The 19035-nt window shown below is 57.8% G+C and overlaps 1 protein-coding gene across 1 annotated transcript; it reads left to right on the top strand.

The window, feature by feature from the left end:
• The first annotated feature begins 2705 nt into the window (after window positions 1–2705).
• On the top strand, window positions 2706–18662 carry BPIFB3 (BPI fold containing family B, member 3). Its single transcript, XM_012665773.1, has 15 exons — window positions 2706–2895; window positions 3858–4014; window positions 6035–6139; window positions 6531–6671; window positions 7913–7976; window positions 9405–9465; window positions 10214–10305; window positions 10438–10617; window positions 12253–12300; window positions 14080–14250; window positions 15012–15079; window positions 16338–16380; window positions 17155–17218; window positions 17742–17818; window positions 18603–18662. The coding sequence occupies exons 1-15, from the start codon at window positions 2784–2786 to the stop codon at window positions 18630–18632; spliced, it is 1413 nt and encodes a 470-aa protein (XP_012521227.1). The 5' UTR covers window positions 2706–2783; the 3' UTR covers window positions 18633–18662.
• The last annotated feature ends 373 nt before the right edge of the window (window positions 18663–19035 follow it).

Raw genomic sequence — 19035 nt, 5'->3', positions numbered from 1 at the left:
GTCTCAAAAAAAAAAAAAAAAAAAATAGCCAAAGTCTGTAAGTCCATACAGTCACCTGCAGGGCCTCGTCACTCCCCTCCAGCCACACTGGCCTCCCTGCTGTCCCCAGAACACACCCCTGAGGGCCTTTGTGTGGTCCAGGTACCCATCCGACTCCGCCCTCTTCGCCGCCAGGTCAAGAGCACCCCGCTCTGACACGAGGCCTCCCCTATCGAAGACAGCGCCCCTCCCACACTCCCGAGCCCCTTCCCTGTTTATTTTTGTCCTTAGCTTCGGGCTAACTGTATCACGTGCTTATATGTCCCCTCCAGAGATGCCTGTCCAATAGCCACAGAAGGGCAATCACTTGAAATGTAGCAGGTCCAAATTTTGGTGTGCTGTAAGATGCATTTTGAAAACTCGGTATGAGAAAAAGAAAGCAAAGTATCTCATGAATAGTTGCATGTTTGATTGTATGCTAAATGATAATATTTTGGATATATTAGGTTAACTAAACTATATTGTTAAAATTGATTTCACCTGTTTCTTTCTACCTTTTTTTAAAAATGTGGCTACTTGAAAATTTAAAATTGCACTGTGTTTCTGCTGGTCAGCTCCTTCAGGGCAGGGGTCTGTCTTTTTTGTCAATGGCAATATCCCCAGCATCTAGCAAACAGTAGGTGCTTCATAAATGCCTGCTGTAGAAGAAATGAATGCATTTCTCTTCGCTGTCATCTGGATCGGCCTCAGAAAGGGGACAAAGCATCCTGCTCTGGAACTCTGGGGACACTGGGCCTCGGGAGATGGGGGTGGAGCTGGTGCCCCTCCCCAAGGAGGGGGCCCAGTAGGTGGCAGGATGGGGGTTGGCAGAGCTCTGCCCCCAGCTGGGGAAGTGGCTGCCTCTGCAGCCCCTGCACCTTCACCCCCACCCCTGGGCACCGACCCCAGTCCCCACACTCTTCCCCAAGAAGGAAGGCTTAGCCCAGGCCCTGGGGGAAAACCACAATTTGCTTCTGACATGACACACTGACGGGTTTCTGGCGGCTGTGGCCCCTTTGTGTCCCCAGCACTGCTATGGGCATATAAGTGCCACCCCTGGGCTCAGGTGGGTGGAGGAACCGACAGGAGGCCGGGAACCCCCACTCACCCCTTGGGAGCTTCAGGAGCAAGTGGGTAAGGCAGCCTCTGGCAGCCCTGGCCTTGTCCTGAGCCCCACCACTGACCCCGCTGTCTTCTGCCATCCCATCTGAATAATGAGCATGGAAAGAATTCGCCCCAGGAGGGGGTTGGGGGGGACCTGGAGGGTAGTGGGAGACCTGGGCTCAACGAGGGGCAAAGGCTTGCTGCACAAGTTCACAATGGGAAGGGGTAGACAGGGGACAGAATCGTCCTTGGGACAGGGTTCAAGGAGTACCGATTGTTCTCTGAGCCACAGAACCTGGCTGGCTTCTCATCACAAGGTATTTCCTTCTGTAAGAGATCCAGAGGCTACGGGAGCCACTCTGGGACAAGTCTCAGGGAAAGAAGTTAGACACAGCCAAGATCGCTGCTGGTGCCTATAGTGCCACATGGTACCTCTGTGCGAGCAAGGAAAAGGTGCCCTCTTTGGGCAGACACAGCCTGCGCTGGGGCGAACGGTTGGCGAGTGAAGTGCTGCTGAACTTCCAACCCCCTGCCCCTCGGCAGGCCCCCCTCTCCACACACAACCACACACGGAGGCCCTGGACACAGTCCCTGCCCTCCTGGAGCCTGCAGAGATGGCAAACGGGGTCACAAACACAGACTGCATGATTGCAAATTGTGATAGGCACCTTAAAGTAAACATTCTGGGTGATGTTTAGTGACAGACAGGCTTCTTTAGGCAAGGCGAAGGAGGGAGGCCTCTCCAAGGAGGCAGAAATTGGAAAGACAAGGAGGCAGCTGTGCAAAAACCCAGGAGCAGCCTTCCTAGCAGCAGGGACTGCATGTGCAAAGGCCCTGAGGTGGGCCCTGGTGTGCTCAAGGCTGAGCAGGTCAAAGAGGCAGGCAGGAACTTTGTGGATAATGGCAAGGAGCTTGGGTTTTACCAGAAGGGCAGTGGGGAGCCACCAAAGAGCTTAAGTGGGGGTGACAGGCAGGCATAGGTGGATGTATGATTGGGTGGGCAGATAGGGACCCCCATAAAGAAAATTCTCATTCCATGAAACTAGCAAATTAGCCAAGCTCCACCTGCCAGCTCATTCCCTTTTTCAACAACATTTGGGATGGAGGTGGGATGGGATGGGAAGAAGAGAAAGATGGGACATGTCAAGTCTAAGTGTTGGACATCTCCAGTCAGATGGGGCGGGGGAACCTCTAAAATGGCCTCACGAGTCATGGGAAAGCAGGTCCAGGACACAGAGCTCCCGTCCCGCTGTCCCGGGAGGGGAGGCCCCTCTGCAGCTCTCGCTCTAGACACCCTGCCAGGCTCGCCGGGCTGCAGAGGACTAAGACTTAAATCAGACGGCTCAAACTCTGTCCCTGTCACTGATTAGCTCTATGGCCTTGGTCAAGTCCCCTCCCCTCTCTCAGTCTCAGTTTTCCCATCTGTGAAATGGAATCCAATGAGGGAGAGGCTTGGACAGTGCCTTGGCGGCTGACTGCGTTGGCAGCTTCAGGGCGCTGCCGCACTGGGGAGGAGAGGGCTTTCCTGGGAGCGAAGCTGGACTTGGGCTGTGCCAGGTGGGGGGGGGGGCCCAGGCTGATGGGATCAGGGAGGGGAAGGCCTGAGCACCAGGAGTGTCTCAGAGGTCCTGCTTCCGCCCCTTCCAGCCGTGCAGCCAAAGATGCTGGGCGTGTGGTCCCTGCTTCTGCTCTGGGGCCTGGTGGCTCCGTGCCAGGGGCTGCTGGAGACTGTGGGCACGCTCGCTCGGATCGACAAGGATGAACTTGGCAAAGGTGAGCCCGAGGCGGGCGCTCTGTGGGGTCCGCTGCAATGTCAATGGCTCGTTCCTTTTGTTTGGGGGTTTTGTTTTAGGACCGGTTGGGGAAGTTTTGGGTTTTTGGGTTGTTTGGGGGTGTTTTTCCCCGGGACACTGGGAGGTGCTGGGTGCTCGGGAGGTTAAGGGTTTGCTTGCAGGCTGAGAGCTGCACTGGGGGGTGCGGGCTGAGGCTGTGTGGGGGCTGTGTGGGGGCTGTGTGGCTTAGGGACAGGGATGGGTGGGCTTGAGGAGGTCCAGGGGAAGCTGCAGGCTGGGCTAGTGTCTCTGTCCCACATTCCTGGGGTGGGGGAACTCTCCCTGGCATTGGCGCTACAGGGCCCAGTGGCCCATGGTGACAGTCCCAGGGATGGAGCGGAGCAGCTGTGAATGGGCAATGCGTCAGGGAGGCCACTCTGGCCTGCCCCCGCCCCCACAGGGTGGTTCCTTCCATCCTGCCCTTCCCACAGTCTGCACGGAGTCAGACCAGGGTGTCCCAGGAGGGCAGGGGTCACCTCCTCCAGCTTGACCAAGCCTCTGGAGGCTATGAGCTCCCCCTCCTTTGCTCTGTCTTTTGGTGCTACAGGGCAGCCCAGGACTGGGAGCTCAAGTTGTAATACTATTGGCCCTAAACCCAATTTGCTGTGTGACTCTGGGCAAGTCTCTGCCCCTCTCTGCGCCTCAGTTTCCCCAGCTGTAAAACAAAGGGATTGTCATGGGATTCACTCACTCATACCACAGATGCTTACTGAGTACCTCCCTGGCGCTCAGCGGTGAGTGTAAGAGGCTGTCATGGCTCAGCGGGTTCCACCATTTGAGTGTAACCTCTGGGTTAATTCCATTAAAAGAGAGGTCTACTCGAGCTCAGAGGAACAGGGCAGCTGCCATGGTCCTGGGGTGAGGTAGGGGTTTCTTACCTTGCTACCTCTTCCCTCTCTGCAGCCATCCAGAACTCACTGGTTGGGGGGCCCATTCTGCAGAACGTGCTGGGGACGGTCACATCCGTGAACCAGGGCCTCCTGGGCTTTGGAGGGCTGCTTGGAGGAGGTGGCCTGCTGGGCCATGGAGGGGTTTTTGGTGTCGTCAAGGAGCTCTCTGGGTGAGTCTGTCTGGAGGCCTTTTGAGCACTGCCTGCCGCGTGTCCTACAGGAGACCTTGTCTTGTCTTTCCTCCGGGGAATGGAGGAAAGCTTGACTCTTTTTAATTTGTTGGCAGCCCATGAGGGTGGTGACCCGGGTCTGAAAATAGTGACCCATTCCATGTCTGGCAGAATGAGAATGGCAGCAAGCCCTGGGATTGAGGGTTCCAGCTCTGGGGTCAAGTCTAGTTACTCGCGGTGTGACTCGGGGCAGGTTACTCAGTCTCTCTGGGCCGACCCGGGTACCTGCGCAGCTCCGTCCCTTCCTACCCCCCTCAGGAGTCTGCTCAAAGGAGCCCTGCCCTGACTAGCCCTTTCTGAGCCCCGCCCAAGTTCAAGTTCTCCGGGCGACATATCACTCCCCTGCACACCACAAATGTTACGCATTTGGGTTTTGTCTCCTCCCACCTGATTATAATCCCAAGAGGTGTAGAGTTTTTATTTGGGCTGTTCACTGCCGTGTTCCCAGTATCAGAAATGGGCTTGACACATAATCAGTGCTCAAAAATGTATATTTGATTGCACAAATGAGTGAAATCACATACTAGTGAACGTGAATCACTTACCAGCCACCCTCCCAGGGTTTCTGTGTCTGGCACCGTGCTATGCCCTGCGAATGGGTTATCTCACTGACTCACCAACTGCACTGGACAGGGAAGGAGATTGAGGCCCCAGGCAGTGGAGGGACCTGCCCACGCTCTCCCAGTTGGGACAGGAGGGGCAAATGTGTCTGCGTGTTTAATCACAGGCCATACTGCCGGGCCACGGCCAGGGGACACCCGTCCACAGCTGGTGGTGAATCAGGGCAAGTTCAGACGACAGGCCCCAGAGAAGGCTGAGGCCCAGGATATGGGGAGGGGTCACTGGACGGGAGGAAATGGGGTGCCAGGAGCAGAAGAGGGGGGAATGGGTGTCCACACGACATCTGGAAAGGGGGCTGGTAAGTGCTGACGCTGCTCTGCTCGAGGCCCACTATGTGTCACTCTGTGGTAGGTACTGCCAATAGCCCTATTTTGCAGATGGGGAAACTGAGGCACAGGATAGCGTTGTGACTTGCCCAAGGTCACAGCATCAGTTAGTGGCAGAGCTGGAGCTTGAACTGTCTGGCTCTCGGAGGCTGCGCTGTGAGCTGCTGCTCATGGGGCTGTTGCCGGGACAGGGGGTTCACGTGAGCCTGGCGCACAGTAAGTGCTGCCTAAATACCATTATTGTTATTATATTCAGTCTCCCTCCCGCTGTGCAATCCCCCTTCTGGGGGAGACTGGGCTCTCAGACATGAACCGGACAGTGTCCTGCCTCAAAGAGCCCCCAGTATGTGGAGGAGCCTCACAGCAACCGTCCCGTGAGCTCAGGGCAAGGATCGGAGCAGCTCAGAGGGCATCTACCTGGGGCAGAAAACCAGGAAGGAAGGCTTCCTGGAGAAGGCAGACCCTGGCTGAAATCAGGAGAGCTGGGAGGAGTCAGCTTGCTGAAGGGGGATGTAGAGTGGAAGGAAGGTCACAGGAAGAGTGTTCTAGACAGAGGGAACAGCCCAGGCAGAGACGCAGAGGACAGAGAAAGTAATGAACTTCTAGGAGCCATGTTTGAGAACCCACTTGGGTTGTGTTTGTGTGTGTCTGGGGGAGTTCAGGTGGGGGGCCACGTCAAGGTCAGAAACCAAACCAGGGCTAAGGTCATGGGGATAGGGTGGAGAAAAAACTTTAATTCATGGAGCCTCCAGTTACGATGAGCATATTTATCGAGCACACGGTGTACCAGATTCTGCACCTACATTACCTCACTTGTCTTTCCGACATTCCCATGAGGTGGGTACTATTATCACCCCACTTTACAGATGAGGAAACTGAGGCCCAGAGAAGTGAAGTAACCGGCCCAAGGGCTCAGTTGATTCTGCGGGTTGGAGGTGGGATCTGGTCTGGGATGGTCCGGGCAGCAGGGGGTGTCTGGGAGTGAGCAGCCCGCCCTGGGACTCCCATCCCAGGCTGAAGATTGAGGAACTCACGCTGCCAAAGGTGTCGCTGAAGCTGCTGCCGGGGTTCGGGGTGCAGCTGAGCCTGCACACCAAGGTGGGCCTGCACGGCTCTGGGTGAGTGTGCCCCTGGGACCTCTATCCTACTGCTTCCCGCCCCACTCCACTGCCCCCTGCGGACCCCTGTTCTGTTGTCCCCTCGCCCTATTTCCTCCCACCCTACTTCCTCCCCAAGGGACTCCCCATCCTACTGCTTCCCCCTGGATCCCACCCCAGTACCCCTTCCAGGGGACCCCCACTCCAGTGAAGCCCAGGGACTTCCATCTCCTCCCTCCAGACCCCTACCCCACTGCCCTGGGCTCTCCGGAGGGGTGGGGGAAGAGGGCGCAGGCAGGGAAGAGGGCGTGTGGCCTAGGCCCCTCAGGGAGGGCTCCTCATCCGACCTGGGGTGGGCGTGGCTGGGGCGGGGCCTGGCAGCCTGGCCACTCCCCCGCGTCTCGTCTCGCAGCCCCCTGGGGGGCCTCCTGCAGCTGGCTGCTGAGGTGAATGTGTCCTCGCGGGTGGCTCTGGGCATGAGCCCGCGGGGTACGCCCACCCTCATCCTCAAGCGCTGCAGCACGCTCCTGGGCCACATCAGCCTGCTCTCGGGGTGAGTCCACCTGGGTGTCTGGGGGTCTCCCTGGAGTGGCTGGCGGGGCGTCCTGAACTGGGTCCAGAACTGGGCCCCAGATAGAGTGGTCGGGGTTCGTCTGGGGTCCCTCCATCTGCGGAATCTCAGTCCCTGCTCTCAGCACATCAGAGATCCCGCTCTGCCTCAACTTGGTGTGTGACCCCAGGGAAACCGCCCCCCCCCCGGTCTGGGCCTCAGTGTCCCCACACGCATAATGAGGGGCCGAATTGGATGATCTGGAAGGCACTGGCCATGGGACTCTTCCTTGGGGCTGTTCAGGACACGGTGGGGCTCCCTGCACTTGTGTTGAACAGTCACTTCCATAGGACAGTGGAAGCCCAGAGAGGGCAAGGGACTTGCCCAGACTCACACACAGATCAGGCAGGGATGGGACTGGGCTGGTCCCTGACTAGGTCCAAGCTCCTCCCGGCACTCTGCACCTAGCCGCAGCCGCACCTGCCTCGCGCCTGTGTCTCCCCCGCCAGCGTCTCCACTCCAGGCCCAATCCCAGCCCTCCTCCGGTCTTTGCTGGAAGGCTCTGAGCAGTGACGGGTCATCAGACAGCCCTGTGTTGGCTCCCGGGCATAGGGTGAATGGGGCTGCTCCTGTCTCCAGAAGGGCCTTGAGAAGGGGGCGCCAGCAGGGTCTTTGGGCTCCATTCTGCTCCTCGGGCTGGAGGGGGCCTTGGTGGGGTTGAAGCCCAGGACAGTGCTGGTGTCCTGTGGTTGTGGTCCTGGGATTGCCACCCCTTCCCCTGCGTCCCTGTGGTCTCCAAACAGTCCTGAGCCCATCTACGCGCACTTCTCATCCTCAGGCCACCCCTCATTCATTCATTCATTCAACAAATATTTATTGATGCCCCCACCTCCAGCCAGCCACTGTTCTAGGCCCAAATGTCACTTGTCTACAAATGTTAGGGGAGACAAAGGGGACAGACACTTATCGAGCACAGATTGTGTACCAGACGTGTACACACTCCCGTGCAATCTGGGCAGCAGCAACTCTATATGGCGGGCATTGTGCAGACGGGGAAACCGGAGCTGTCCCCTGGGTGCCATGGTGAGGTGGGGCCAGGTTTCTGCTCAGGTCTGCAAAGCCCCAGCCATCCCCACCAGGAGAAGAGACAGGAGAAAGCCAGAGCCCCGGTGCCCAGCTGCCCCGCCATCTGGGTGGAGCTGTCCCCACGTGGCAGCTGCGCCCTCATGTCTCACTCTGCCCAGGCTGCTGCCCGCGCCACTCTTTGGGGTCGTGGAAGAGACTCTCTTCAAGGTGCTGCAGGGACTGGTGAGTGTGGGGGCAGAGGGCCAGCGTGCCCTGCCCCGGGGCTGTGGCCCTTCCGCCAGTTCTGGGTAGAGCCAGGCGCCAGGCAGGATTAGGCTGTACTTCCCTTCCACGCCCACCAGGTAATCCAGTCCTGGCCTGCTCCTGTGTCCCCCGGGTGCCGCCTGCCAGTCTGTGGGTGGGCTGGCACCATCCTCCCAGACCTCGGAGCCTGAGTCCCTGCTCCCACACCTGAGTCTTTCTCACCCTGTGCTCTATTTTTGCCACTTGTGTTATTAATGACTTCACGTTCTTCTTTAAATTAGCTTGAAACTAAAATTAGGTCACCTAATTATTTTCAACCGATCCCTGTGCTCTCGAGGAAGCCCATTTGGAAGAAGCTCTGCAGCGGGAGGGGCCCCTAGGCAGGCCCATCGCAGGCGGATTTCAACCAGGGCGCACGGGGGCCCGTAAATCACAGCCCCTAACCTTGATCTCTGGGGCAATGTGCTGGAAGCTGGGTTTTGTGTGACACAGAGAGGTTTTTAAAATAAGAGTTCATTGCCAACATTTAGAGACTAAAGATTTCTCTTAAAAATCCCGATTTCTGGCTTCTCTTGTACAACCAGCCACCCTGGCCGCCTGGCACCTCCCTCCTGCAGCTGGCAAACGGCTAGTGCCAAGGGGAGCCACCCCCACCGCCACCACAGCCCCTCTGGTCACCTCTTCCCATTTCTGTGACTTGCCAGACCCCAGGAGCCCTGGAGTTTGGGGCCCCAAGTTGAAACGCCACACCCTCTCCTGTCTCTGCAAACGGCTGTGACCTTGGGCAGGTCACCTTCCTTCTCTGGCCCCAGCTGTAGAGCGAGGGCTGGACTGGGCCGTCTCTGAGGCTCCCGCGGCAAGGGGCTGTGGGGCTCGGATTCTGTGACTCCCAGACTCGGGACTCTGGAAGCCAAACCACTTGCCCCCTGTCCTCACAGCACAGGGTTTGCTGTAAACATCGCGGACACCCCAGCTCCAGGCCTGACTCTCTGGGTGGGGGAGAGGAGGTGCCCCCCGTGGGTCTTGATTCTAGGGCTCCCAGGTCCCACCTGGGATGGGGCGGCTGTGACCTGGGCAGGAACTGCAGCCGCCTTTGCCTGCTTAGTGGGAAGCCTTGTCCACACGCCACAACCGGCCTCTGAAGTGTGTCCCCCCTGTTCCCCCAGTAACCTTTGGGGTCTTCTAATGGGGTTCACGTGACAGAGGGAAGCGGGCTTGGGGCCCCCTGAGCCCTCCAACACCTCCAGCTCCAGCCCCTCCCCTGCCTCCCACCAATGTGTCCCTGTGTGTCTCCGCATTCTGCCTTGCCTCGGTCCCCAGCACCACACAGCAAAGCATTCAGGGAAAACGCTGCCGTCCCCTGCAGCAAGCTCTTGTTCTCTGTAACGTCTGTCTCCCCCGACACAGCTGTGCCCCGTGGTGGACAGTGTGCTGGGCGTCGTGAATGAGCTCCTGGGGGCCGTGCTGAGTAAGTGGGGCTATCGCCTCTCCTCTGGCCCTCCCTCATTACCCCAATGGGGAGGGGGCGCCAAGGGAAGCAGGAAGGGACAGAATCCCGGGACCTCGCGCTCCCTCCTCACGGGGACAGCCTGCTGCTTTGAGGGGACCCAGGGGAGGAGCCTGGGCTGAGGGCAGTTTGGTAGGGTGTGGGGACCCGGAGCCGCAGTTCTCCGAATGTTGGGTGCCGCAGGCCAACGCGGAGCACCTGTGTGCCCCTGGCACTGTGAGAAAGGGGAGGGGATATTGTCACTATCTGGTCCAGAGAGCTAAGTAAGGACGCCAGGGCCCCACAGCCGCAACGGACCCCAGTCTCTCTGCGTCTTGTGGAGGAGACCTGGGCACCTTTTCTGTCCATAAAAGGGCTTTGGGAAAGTATAAAAAGGCATAACCGGGAAAAGGATAGAAAACCTGGGGCAGATGTGTCCACATGTGGCGTCACGCAAGAGAGGCGGGCAGCAGCGTGTTAGGGGCGTGAGCTCTGGAAAGCAGGTACTGGCTTTGCACTCTGTGCCTGTGTGGCCTTGGGCGGTAACGCCCCTGTCTGAGCCGCAGCTTCCCCACCTGTGGAACGGAGGCGGCTGGAGGCGGCTGGAGAGGCCGAGCGAGCGCGCAGTGGGGCAGCAGGCATTCGGCAGGCCCTCCGTCGGCGGGAGCAGGGGCTATTCTTGCTGGAGCCTGGGCCCATGGGCTCTTTCTCTCCCGTCCCTTCCCACCAGGCCTGGTGCCCCTGGGGGCTCTCGGGTCCGTGGAATTCTCCCTGGCCACCCTGCCTCTCATCTCCAACCAGTACATAGAGCTGGACATCAACGTGAGTGCCCGTGGGGCCCCACTGCGCTGGCGGCGGCGGGGGGCCTTGAGAAGGCCGGGCAGGGCATGCGGGGTCGAGGGGGATGGGTGAGCAGCCCCGAACCCTCCTCTGCCCTGTGTCCTGCCCCTGCAGCCCATCGTGAAGAGCGTAGGTGGCGACATCATTGACTTCCCCAAACACCCCGTCCCAGTCAAAGTGCCCCCCAAGGAGGACCACACAACCCAGGTGACAGTGCCGCTGTATCTCTTCAACACCATGTTTGGGCTCCTGCAGGCCAATGGCGCCCTCAACATCGACATCACCCCTGAGCTGGTGAGTGTGGCAGCTGGGGGAGCTGGGGTGGGAGCTCCCTGCCGGCTGTCCCTTGGCAGTGCTGTTGCTGACCTACTCACATCATCACTGATCAGCCTTGCCGAGCCCGCTTCTCTGTAACAGAGGAGAGTTACACTGCTGCTGCCCACTCCTGTACTTGGGCAGACATTGGTAGTGGATAATGGCCCTCTACTTGGTTAATCCTGAATGAGACCTCTGAATCCTCAACTCAGCACTCCAGGAACTCACTTTCAATTGGTCAGAACTAGCACATGAAATGTAGCTCACTTTCCATCCCTGCACCAGATGTGCTCTTCTAGAGTCGAAGACCAATTTTATACTAAAGTGTGAATGGCTAACATCCCACCACTTTCTCTAGAGCATATTTGAGTTGAAGAAAAGAAACTAGGGTTGGACTGTACCAAAGGTCACTTGGACATTTACTGTGAAGCTTCTGGGTCCTCCCTGCTACCATTCTGGCCCCTCTCACAGCCTGGTGGGTCTGGAAGGCCCAGTCCCCAGAAGCCCTAGCCAGAGGCATTTTCTTGGTCTCAGCCCTCTCCAAAGGCAGTGAGCTCTGAGCTACCTGGACTCCATACCTGCAGCTCAGGCCTAAGGGAGCAGAGGTTGGTCAATCACTTCTTGCAAGTGGGGTTCAGAGAATGCTCCAAAGGCCTCTGGGAGGTTGGAACGGGGCCCTGAGGCGGGAAGCAGGTGACTTGTAGCTGGGGGATGGGGCCAGTCAGAGCCAGAGACTCCGAGTGTAAGAACTTCACTGTCTGGGCAGCCTGTGGGCACAGGTGTGCATATCTGAACCTCAGAGGCCACATCCCGGTGCTGTCCGCCCCCACGGGTGCGTGTTGGGTGAGTGTCTGGGAAATCCTGCCCCGGAGACAGTGTGTGTGCGTTTTTATCCTGTGTGAACAGGTCTGTTCTGAGAAGTGGGCGCGTGTAGTTCAGGGGGGTCTCAAGCATCCGCGCTCCGGGAGGCTGGGCTATCGTCGATTGGCAGCCTGGTTGGACGGTAGTGAACTGGGGACCCTGTGCCCCATTTCTCAGGCAGCTGCTACTCAGCTACCCCAAGGGGAGAGGGTACGGGCCCAGTGTGACCGGATTTTCCAACTTTTTAGCCAGAAACTGGAAAATGTATATAAAGCCTCCTGATATATAAATACTAGAAAGAAATTCATAGTTTTTGAAAATATCGTTTGGGCAAAAGGCAAAAATGTCTGGGGTCTGATTCCGAGGGCCTCCAGATTGTGAGCCCTGGCGGAGTGATTAAAAGGTTCTGAGATTAGCCTGCCCAGGTTCAAATCCTGGTGCCACCGTTTACCGGTCGTATGACCCTGGGCGAGAGCCTCAGTATCTCCAGCTGTAAAATGTGTAGCACACACGTTTGAGCTATTGTAAAGGCGAAATGAGCAAATGCACACAAAGCCCATAGCATACGCCTGGCATGCAGTAAGTGCTCAGTAATCGCTGGCTGATAGGACAAAATGGGTGTTTGTGGTGATATGTGGATGTAATTGGCAGGGGCTGGGGGAGGGGTGGCCAAAACTGTTCCGTGTGTGCTGAGGGATTCTTGTCCTGTGTCTGTGTTCACTAATGCCCTCTCCCATTTGGTCTTGGTTCCAGGTTCCTGTCCCACTGACAACTACAGACCTGGCCGCTTTGGTTCCTGAAGTGAGTGACCCTCCCATGGGCTTTGATCACTGTAGCTCTCTCCCAGTGAGCCTGAATAGACTGCAGAATCTTACTCAATACAGCTCTCTAGGCAACTGCAATTGAATGTTGAACCCAAATTCACACTAAAATGTGAATGACTAATGCCTTATTCTTTCTGGGTAGCAGAGTTTGCTTAGAGAGGAAAGGACCAAGGTTTGGCTACTCCAGAAGTCAACTGGGTATTTGTCCTATGGCCACTGCTTCTCTGGAGACAAGCAGAGGACAGGAGATTCTTTCCAGACTACTGAGCCTCCTCCCTCCCTCATCTGCCTTACTGTATCATAGTCTTCTCTGTCCCTGGATAGAAGACTCAGGGCACTGGTATTGGAGAGGGAAGAAGAGGGAGAAGAGTCGGGGAGTTTTGACTAGTGGGCATTAATACGTGACTTCAGGGTCTGGCCTCAGCTTTTCCATTCATTCGACTGGGTCTGGACCAGCCAATTTCCAGGCATGAGGCCACGAATTCATACTCAAGTTGAAATGACTACTACAAGCTCCTTATGTAACAGCAGATTCTGGTAGAGGTTGGAGAGAAGCCCAGAGGGCCTGGGCTCTTACCAGAGAAGATAGAGAGGGCAGCTGAGTTTGGAGGTGCAGAGGATAAATTCTGCGAGTGCTTGAAGGAGGTGATTCAAAGAAGCCTTGGGGAACGAGGTAGCTAACGGGCACTGGAGTCTCAAGGCAGGAACGAGATTGGGGTTAGACATTCAGAAGAACCTCCTGAAGGCAGGAGTTGTAAGACGGTGGAGAGGGCGTTGGGGCAGGCAGAGGTGGCCGGGGCAGGGATCCCTAGCCCAGCAAGCCAGGCCTGTCCCTCCAGCGCAGGGGCCTGGGCTTGCCTCTGGAGGCTGAAGCTTTGCTCTCCGCTTGCTGGCCTCGCAGCTCAGAGCCCCGGCCCCCGCCCTGAGCCTGCTTCTGTGCCTGCAGGTGCCGTGAGCACAGGCGGGTGGAATTGGTGACTCCCGTCCTCATGATCCTGCAACTCAGGGAGTGTGGGCTGGAGGAATTGGTCACCAAATCCCAGCATTCTGGTGTCCCAAGGGCCACAATTCTGTGTTCTAAGTTCACGTGATTCCATGATCTCCATTCCTCTTTAATTCCATGATGTTGTGATTATGAGACTCAGAATTTCTGGATTGCGTGATTCATTCAGGAATCAACTAATATCATTGAGCACCTACTGTGTAACAGGACCCATTCTGGAACAGGGACGTACCTGTACCTGGGGCCGCACGCTCTGTACTCAAGGGGCGGCCACTTGGGTAGGGTGACAGACAATGCACAGACAAACAAGATGAACAGTGTCAGAGGGACACTGGTTCCCTGGGGAAGACATTTCCAGGCAGAAGGAACAGTAAGTGCAAAGGCCCCGAGGCAGATGGGAGGGACAGCCAAGTGGCCAGTGCATCTGAAGAGGGGAGAATGGGGGCAGCGGCGGGAGGCGAGGAAGGGTGGAGAAGAAGGCAGGGATGGTCACATGGGGCCTGTGGGCCTTGGCGAGGGTCCTGACTCTGCGTGGGACAGGGAGTCCGATTGGTGGTTCTGTGGGTTGGTGTCTCCCTACCTGAGTGTTAGCCTCGTGGGGGCCCAAACCAGTCCTGTCTGGCTCACGCTGTAACCTCAGTGCCCAGCATGGCGCTGGTGCCCAGTACCTGCTTGTGGAGTGTTGACCATCTGATTCTAGTCCTGGGGTATCTAAGCCACCCTCGTGCCCCTGCCCTGCCTCTGTTTCTCCAGGCCCTGGGGAAGCTGCCCCCGGGCCAGCACCTCCAGCTCTCGCTGCGGGCGAAGGAGGCGCCCACAGTCACGCTCCAGAACAAGAAGGCCTCGGTCTCCATCCCGGCCGACATCCACGTGCTGCCCTATGTCCCTCAAGGGACCCCCGAAGCCCTCTTCAAGCTGAATGGGGTGAGTGGCCAGGTGGGGAGGGCCGGCACTTGGAATGGGGCTGACCCTCTTCAGGCCTCGGGGTGCCTTCCCCCCAGTTTCAGGGTAGGAGGCCCATGTGGTACAGCACAGCGAGCTCCCGCCCCCATGATCTGGGCTGAGCCCAGAGCGCCCGCCGTGGCTCCTGCCTGCCCCCTCCTCGCACGTCTGCCTGGGCCTGTCCACCTGCCCTCCGCTGCCTCGGCACCTCGGCCATCGCCCTGCGTCTGCTCCACCCCCCGACTCCGCACAAACCTACCTCTGGGCCCAGGCAGGTCCCTCCCCTGCTCACTCCCTGCCTGGCTCCCCCTGGCCAAGCCCCCGAGCCTGAGCCTGACACGCAGCGCCCTCCGGCCTCGCCCTCTGCCCGGCCTGTCCTTGTGCCCTAAGCCTTAGTTACCCAGGCCCAGTTCGTGCGGCGTCTGCCACCTGGAGCGCCTTGTCACCTCACTGAGGAAGCCAGCGCACTGCAGGCTGCATCGAGGGCCGCTCCAAGCTCCTGCAGCCCCAGAGCGTGCTCTCGTACAAGCCCAATCGCCCTCACCTTGAACACTCTGGTTCTGGAACACCAGAACCTTCAAATTACCTCTCCGGTGCCCCGCACAGGCCATGGCGCACAGTAGGGCCTCAGTATGGGTTAGCGGAGGGAACACACAGCAGAAATCCACCTGCCAGCCGAGGCAGACCCGTCCTCCAGCTCCCTCTGCTGACTCAGGGTAACCTCTGCTTGCTTTGTCCTGCAGGTTGTGACACTAAGTGCCCAGCTGGCTCCCTCGGCCACCAAGCTGCACATCTCCCTGTCCCTGGAACGGTAATTTGGGATCCTGGGACAGGATCTGATTCCTGTCTTTAAGAACCACCTTCCATTTACTGAGCGTCAACTAGGTTCTGGGGGTTTTCCCGCATCTTCGTTGCCTTCAGGACCCGCCAGGGAGGGGACAGTGTTAACCCATTTTACAGATGAGTCTCCTGGGCTCAGAGGAGTGGGCTGTAGGATGGGCTTCCTCCACTGCACCCCCGGCTGCTCAAAACCTGTCCCTGGGAGATAAACCTGCTGCTGGGATGTGGAGCAGGCTTAAGTGATCACTCCTGTGCTGTCAGCCCCAGGGGCCACCGCAGAGACAGCTGTCCTTGAGCGTTGCACATGCTTCTTACTCACACGGACTTGGTATTTCTCTAACCTCTCCCTCTCCCCCCATGGGAACTTGGCGTCATGATAGTCTTAATAACCACGATTACGGTGTCGATGACAGCCCTTCCAAACGCATGCCCAGCACTTTACAGTGTGCAAAGCACTCTGCGGGCCCAGGCTCGCACGGCGGGCTGCCCCCGGAAGCAGGTCTGCACTCTGGGCCGCCACACTCCAGGCCTGGTGCTCTCAGTGCAGGGGGCCTGGGCCTGTCCGTCCCTCCCCTGGTGGCAGGGGCTTTCCCAGGCGTCCCTGCGATCTGCTTGTCCTGAGCCACAGGCACCTAGTGCTCCCCTGACTCCGCGTCAGCATCCCCTCGGCTCCTCAGGCTGCCGCTGCCGCTGCACGGGCCCGCTGATGGCCCCTTGCTGACCTTGGCGGAGGGCCTCGCCCACCGCTCGGCGCGTCTCCAGTTCATGCCTCAGCCCTTTGGGAGACAGAGACGCACACCCAGGCTCTAGTCCCGAACCTCTCCTTGGGCCAGCTGTGATCCATCAGCGGGTTGCTGCCTTTAATGAGCTCCTGCTGTATACAGGGCACTCTGTCCAGTGCTCAGTCTGGGGGAGGGTCACTGCTCCAGGGGTTCAGCCACCTGCCCAGGGTCAGAGAGCTGGGAGTCAGACCCAGGCTCCAGGGAATCAGAGGTGGTGGTCGCGATGTTTCAGAAGGGAGGTTAGATCCCTCCAGGTCCATTTTACAGATAGGGAAACCGAGCCCGAGTCATGGCTGGATAGAGGCAGAGCTGGGCCTGTGACCCTGTTTCCTGATCCTGGAGATCTATGGCTGGGACAGGCCGGGCAGGGGTGGGGTGGGCGGGGCAGGGCGGCTATCAGCTGAGAGCGGGGCTGGGGGTCCCCCAACTTCTCTCCTCTCTCCACAGGCTCAGTGTCAAGCTGGCCTCCTCCTATTCCCGTGCCTTTGACGTAAGTTCCTGGGCGGGCGAGAAGCGTGGTGGTGGCGGTGAGGGGCTTCGGGTGTGGGGTGGGAAGTGGTGGCCATGAGTCGTGGCCATGGCTGCAAGGCTGAGCTGGCCTCAGTCCGGGCCCTGCCCCCAGCGGCCAACATCCAGAGTGGGCGAACGTCGGGTGTGCGTGTGCACGTGAGAAACAGCGATCGGCTCAGGAAAGTGACTCGCACCGTCTTCCACATCCTGGACCCTCACAAAGTCGCGAGTATCTAGAACCGCACAAGGCTCCAAACTTCTGGAACGTCACATGAGGAATAAGTTCTGGAACTCAGAAAGTTCTGTTTCAGAGCCCACAGAACCCCGAGGTTCTGCTTCTCACAGAGTTCGGAGGTTCTGGGATCTCATGATGGGCTTAGGTTCTAGAACATTCTAAGGGTCCCTAAACTGACGGGAATCTAAGGTCAGACCTCATAGAGTCCTTCTGAAGCTGGGCACGTTTCCTTCCCTCTTCCTCAGGCACTGCCCCCTCCAGGCCCCACAGGCTTTTCTTCCAGGAAGGCACCTCTTCCAAGCTCATGGGGCAAGGGTAGAGCTGGCCTAAATCGCAGAGTCCCTCTCAGGGCCCCTGGCGGACAGTCCACCCCGGTGGGCCCTGTGCTCACCAAGAGATGTGTCCACAGGCCCGGGGGAGGCCGGCGCAGCCAGGCCTCCGGATTCCCCTCCCTGGGAAGGGGGCGCTGCTGCTCCCTGTGGGGCCGCGCCTCTGAGCATCCCGTGTGCCCTGTTGCAGGCGTCCCGTTTAGAAGAGTGGCTCGGCGACGCGGTCCGGGCGGTGTATGTGCCGAAGCTCAACGGTACGGCGGCCCCTGCTGTCCTCCTGGACACACGGAGTGTCTGAATTTGGGATTGTCTGTTGCCTCTCTCCAGCGTCCTGACGGGGACACTGAGGCCAGAGAGGGGTTGATCCCCATTTGTAAGATGCAGAAACTGAGGCATCAATGTTTCCATTCAAACAACATAGATTAGCACGTACGTCATGCCTGGCTCAGGTCCCCAAGAGCCAGTCTGACCTGGATTCTGCCTTAATCTCCCACAATCTGGTGGAATATAGTCGTATAAATAAATGATTAGAATGTAGATGACCCAGAGTATGCAAGGGATTGACGGAGCCTCTAGGCGTCTTTGCTGAGGGGAGCCACTGACAAAATACAGAAAAGGGACATACTAGTTTGGGTATAAGAGGCTGAGTAGGAGTTCGCCAATAGGAAGCTGAGTCCCTAAGAAGAGAAATGACTGGCTCAAAGAAAGTGGTCGAATAGGGTCAGCAGGGTCCAAGACCCCCACATATCTTTGCTTTCAACTATTCCCTCTTCACAGTGGCCTTGGATATTGGAATTCCCCTGCCGAAGATTCTGAATGTCAATTTTGCCAATTCGGGTCTGGAGATCATAGAGGTGAGTTTCCCATGCAGAAGTGGCCCAGATGGGCCTTGTCTCTGGAAAGCCCTGCTTGAAACTCACGAAAGGGATGCTCTGCCTCATCCTCTGGTCTGTCCCTGCACCATTTTCTAAGTTGCTCAGAGAATTACGAATTGACAAATATCTGACAGGTGTGCTACCACTCCTTCATGACTTGCCCGTGGCAGACATCGTCAATCAATCACAGAGTTCTTTCCTCTTGGATTCAGACACATGTCTGGGCTGCAGAGTAGAACCTCAGATTCACTCACAGAATCACAGTTTCCCTGGTCCAGGGGTAGCAAATACATGAGCCGTCTCTCCCTTATCCCGTGCCTGTGGCCCAGACATGACTAATAGATCATGACACTTTTTCTTGCTGAATATTGGCAGGGCTTCATGATCAAACCAGCACAACTTTGGGTCTTGAAACAGCTCTGAGAAATGGGCAGAGCAAAGAGTTCTGTGCCCATTTCTCAGATGAGGACCCAGGCTGAGGGAGGTCAAATTTCTGGCCCAAGATCACACAGTAAGTTAGCAGCAGAAACAGCTCTTGAACTTGAGTCTCCAACTCTTAAAGTCAGAACCTTTGTCCCACCCTGGATGTCGTTTATCCGTCATTCATCTATTGTTCGTTCATTCATTTAATGAGTGCCTGCTGTGTTCTAGGTACAGTGCTAACCCCAGGGCAGGGGGACAGAGATGGCTGTGAGGTGGGGGTGTGACAGGGCTGTGGGGCACAGGACGCAGAGGCCTAAGCGAGAGCTATTGTTTCTCACAGAACGCCGTTGTGCTGACCGTGGCATCCTGAGGCCGAGATGGCTGCCGTCCCTCCCTGTTGACTACCAGAGTGCACCTGCCCACGCTGCCTCAGTTTCTCTCCCCGTCTCTAGCCTGTGTTGGTGACAGCATAAGCACCTCCTATGCACCCAGGTCCACCTGTGCCCTCTGGCCCTGCAGCTCTGCTCCCAGTTCAGAGTGGGGACTGCTGGACGAGCCACAGAACTGCTTCGGAGAGGGCTCGGGGCCTCAGTAGCGAGTCCTGAGTGTTCAATAAACCACTCCTCTGTCTCGGCCCCTGGCTGCTGTGTTCCCCCGGCATATAGGAGCTGCCTCGCTCGGCCTCTGCCTCCAGCGCCCTCACCAGCTCCAGGCGGGAGCTCCTGGGGGGTGAAGGGACTTGGGGCCTCGTCATTGTAGCTTTGAGTCCCAAA

This window comes from Propithecus coquereli, unplaced genomic scaffold (genome assembly GCF_000956105.1).
Source record: "Propithecus coquereli isolate 6110/MARCELLA unplaced genomic scaffold, Pcoq_1.0 Scaffold122, whole genome shotgun sequence".
Classification (NCBI taxonomy): domain Eukaryota; kingdom Metazoa; phylum Chordata; class Mammalia; order Primates; family Indriidae; genus Propithecus; species Propithecus coquereli.
The sequence above is the reverse complement of the archived record's forward strand: the minus strand, read 5'-3'. Positions and strand labels throughout refer to the sequence as shown.

Excerpts from the sequence above, each read along its gene's own strand:
- BPIFB3 (XM_012665773.1), top strand. The coding sequence starts at position 2,784 with ATGCTGGGCGTGTGGTCCCTGCTTCTGCTCTGGGGCCTGGTGGCTCCG. Across the intron at positions 6,140-6,530 it reads GTGGGCCTGCACGGCTCTGG|CCCCCTGGGGGGCCTCCTGC; the intron begins GTGAGTGTGCCC and ends CTCGTCTCGCAG. Across the intron at positions 6,672-7,912 it reads CACATCAGCCTGCTCTCGGG|GCTGCTGCCCGCGCCACTCT; the intron begins GTGAGTCCACCT and ends CACTCTGCCCAG.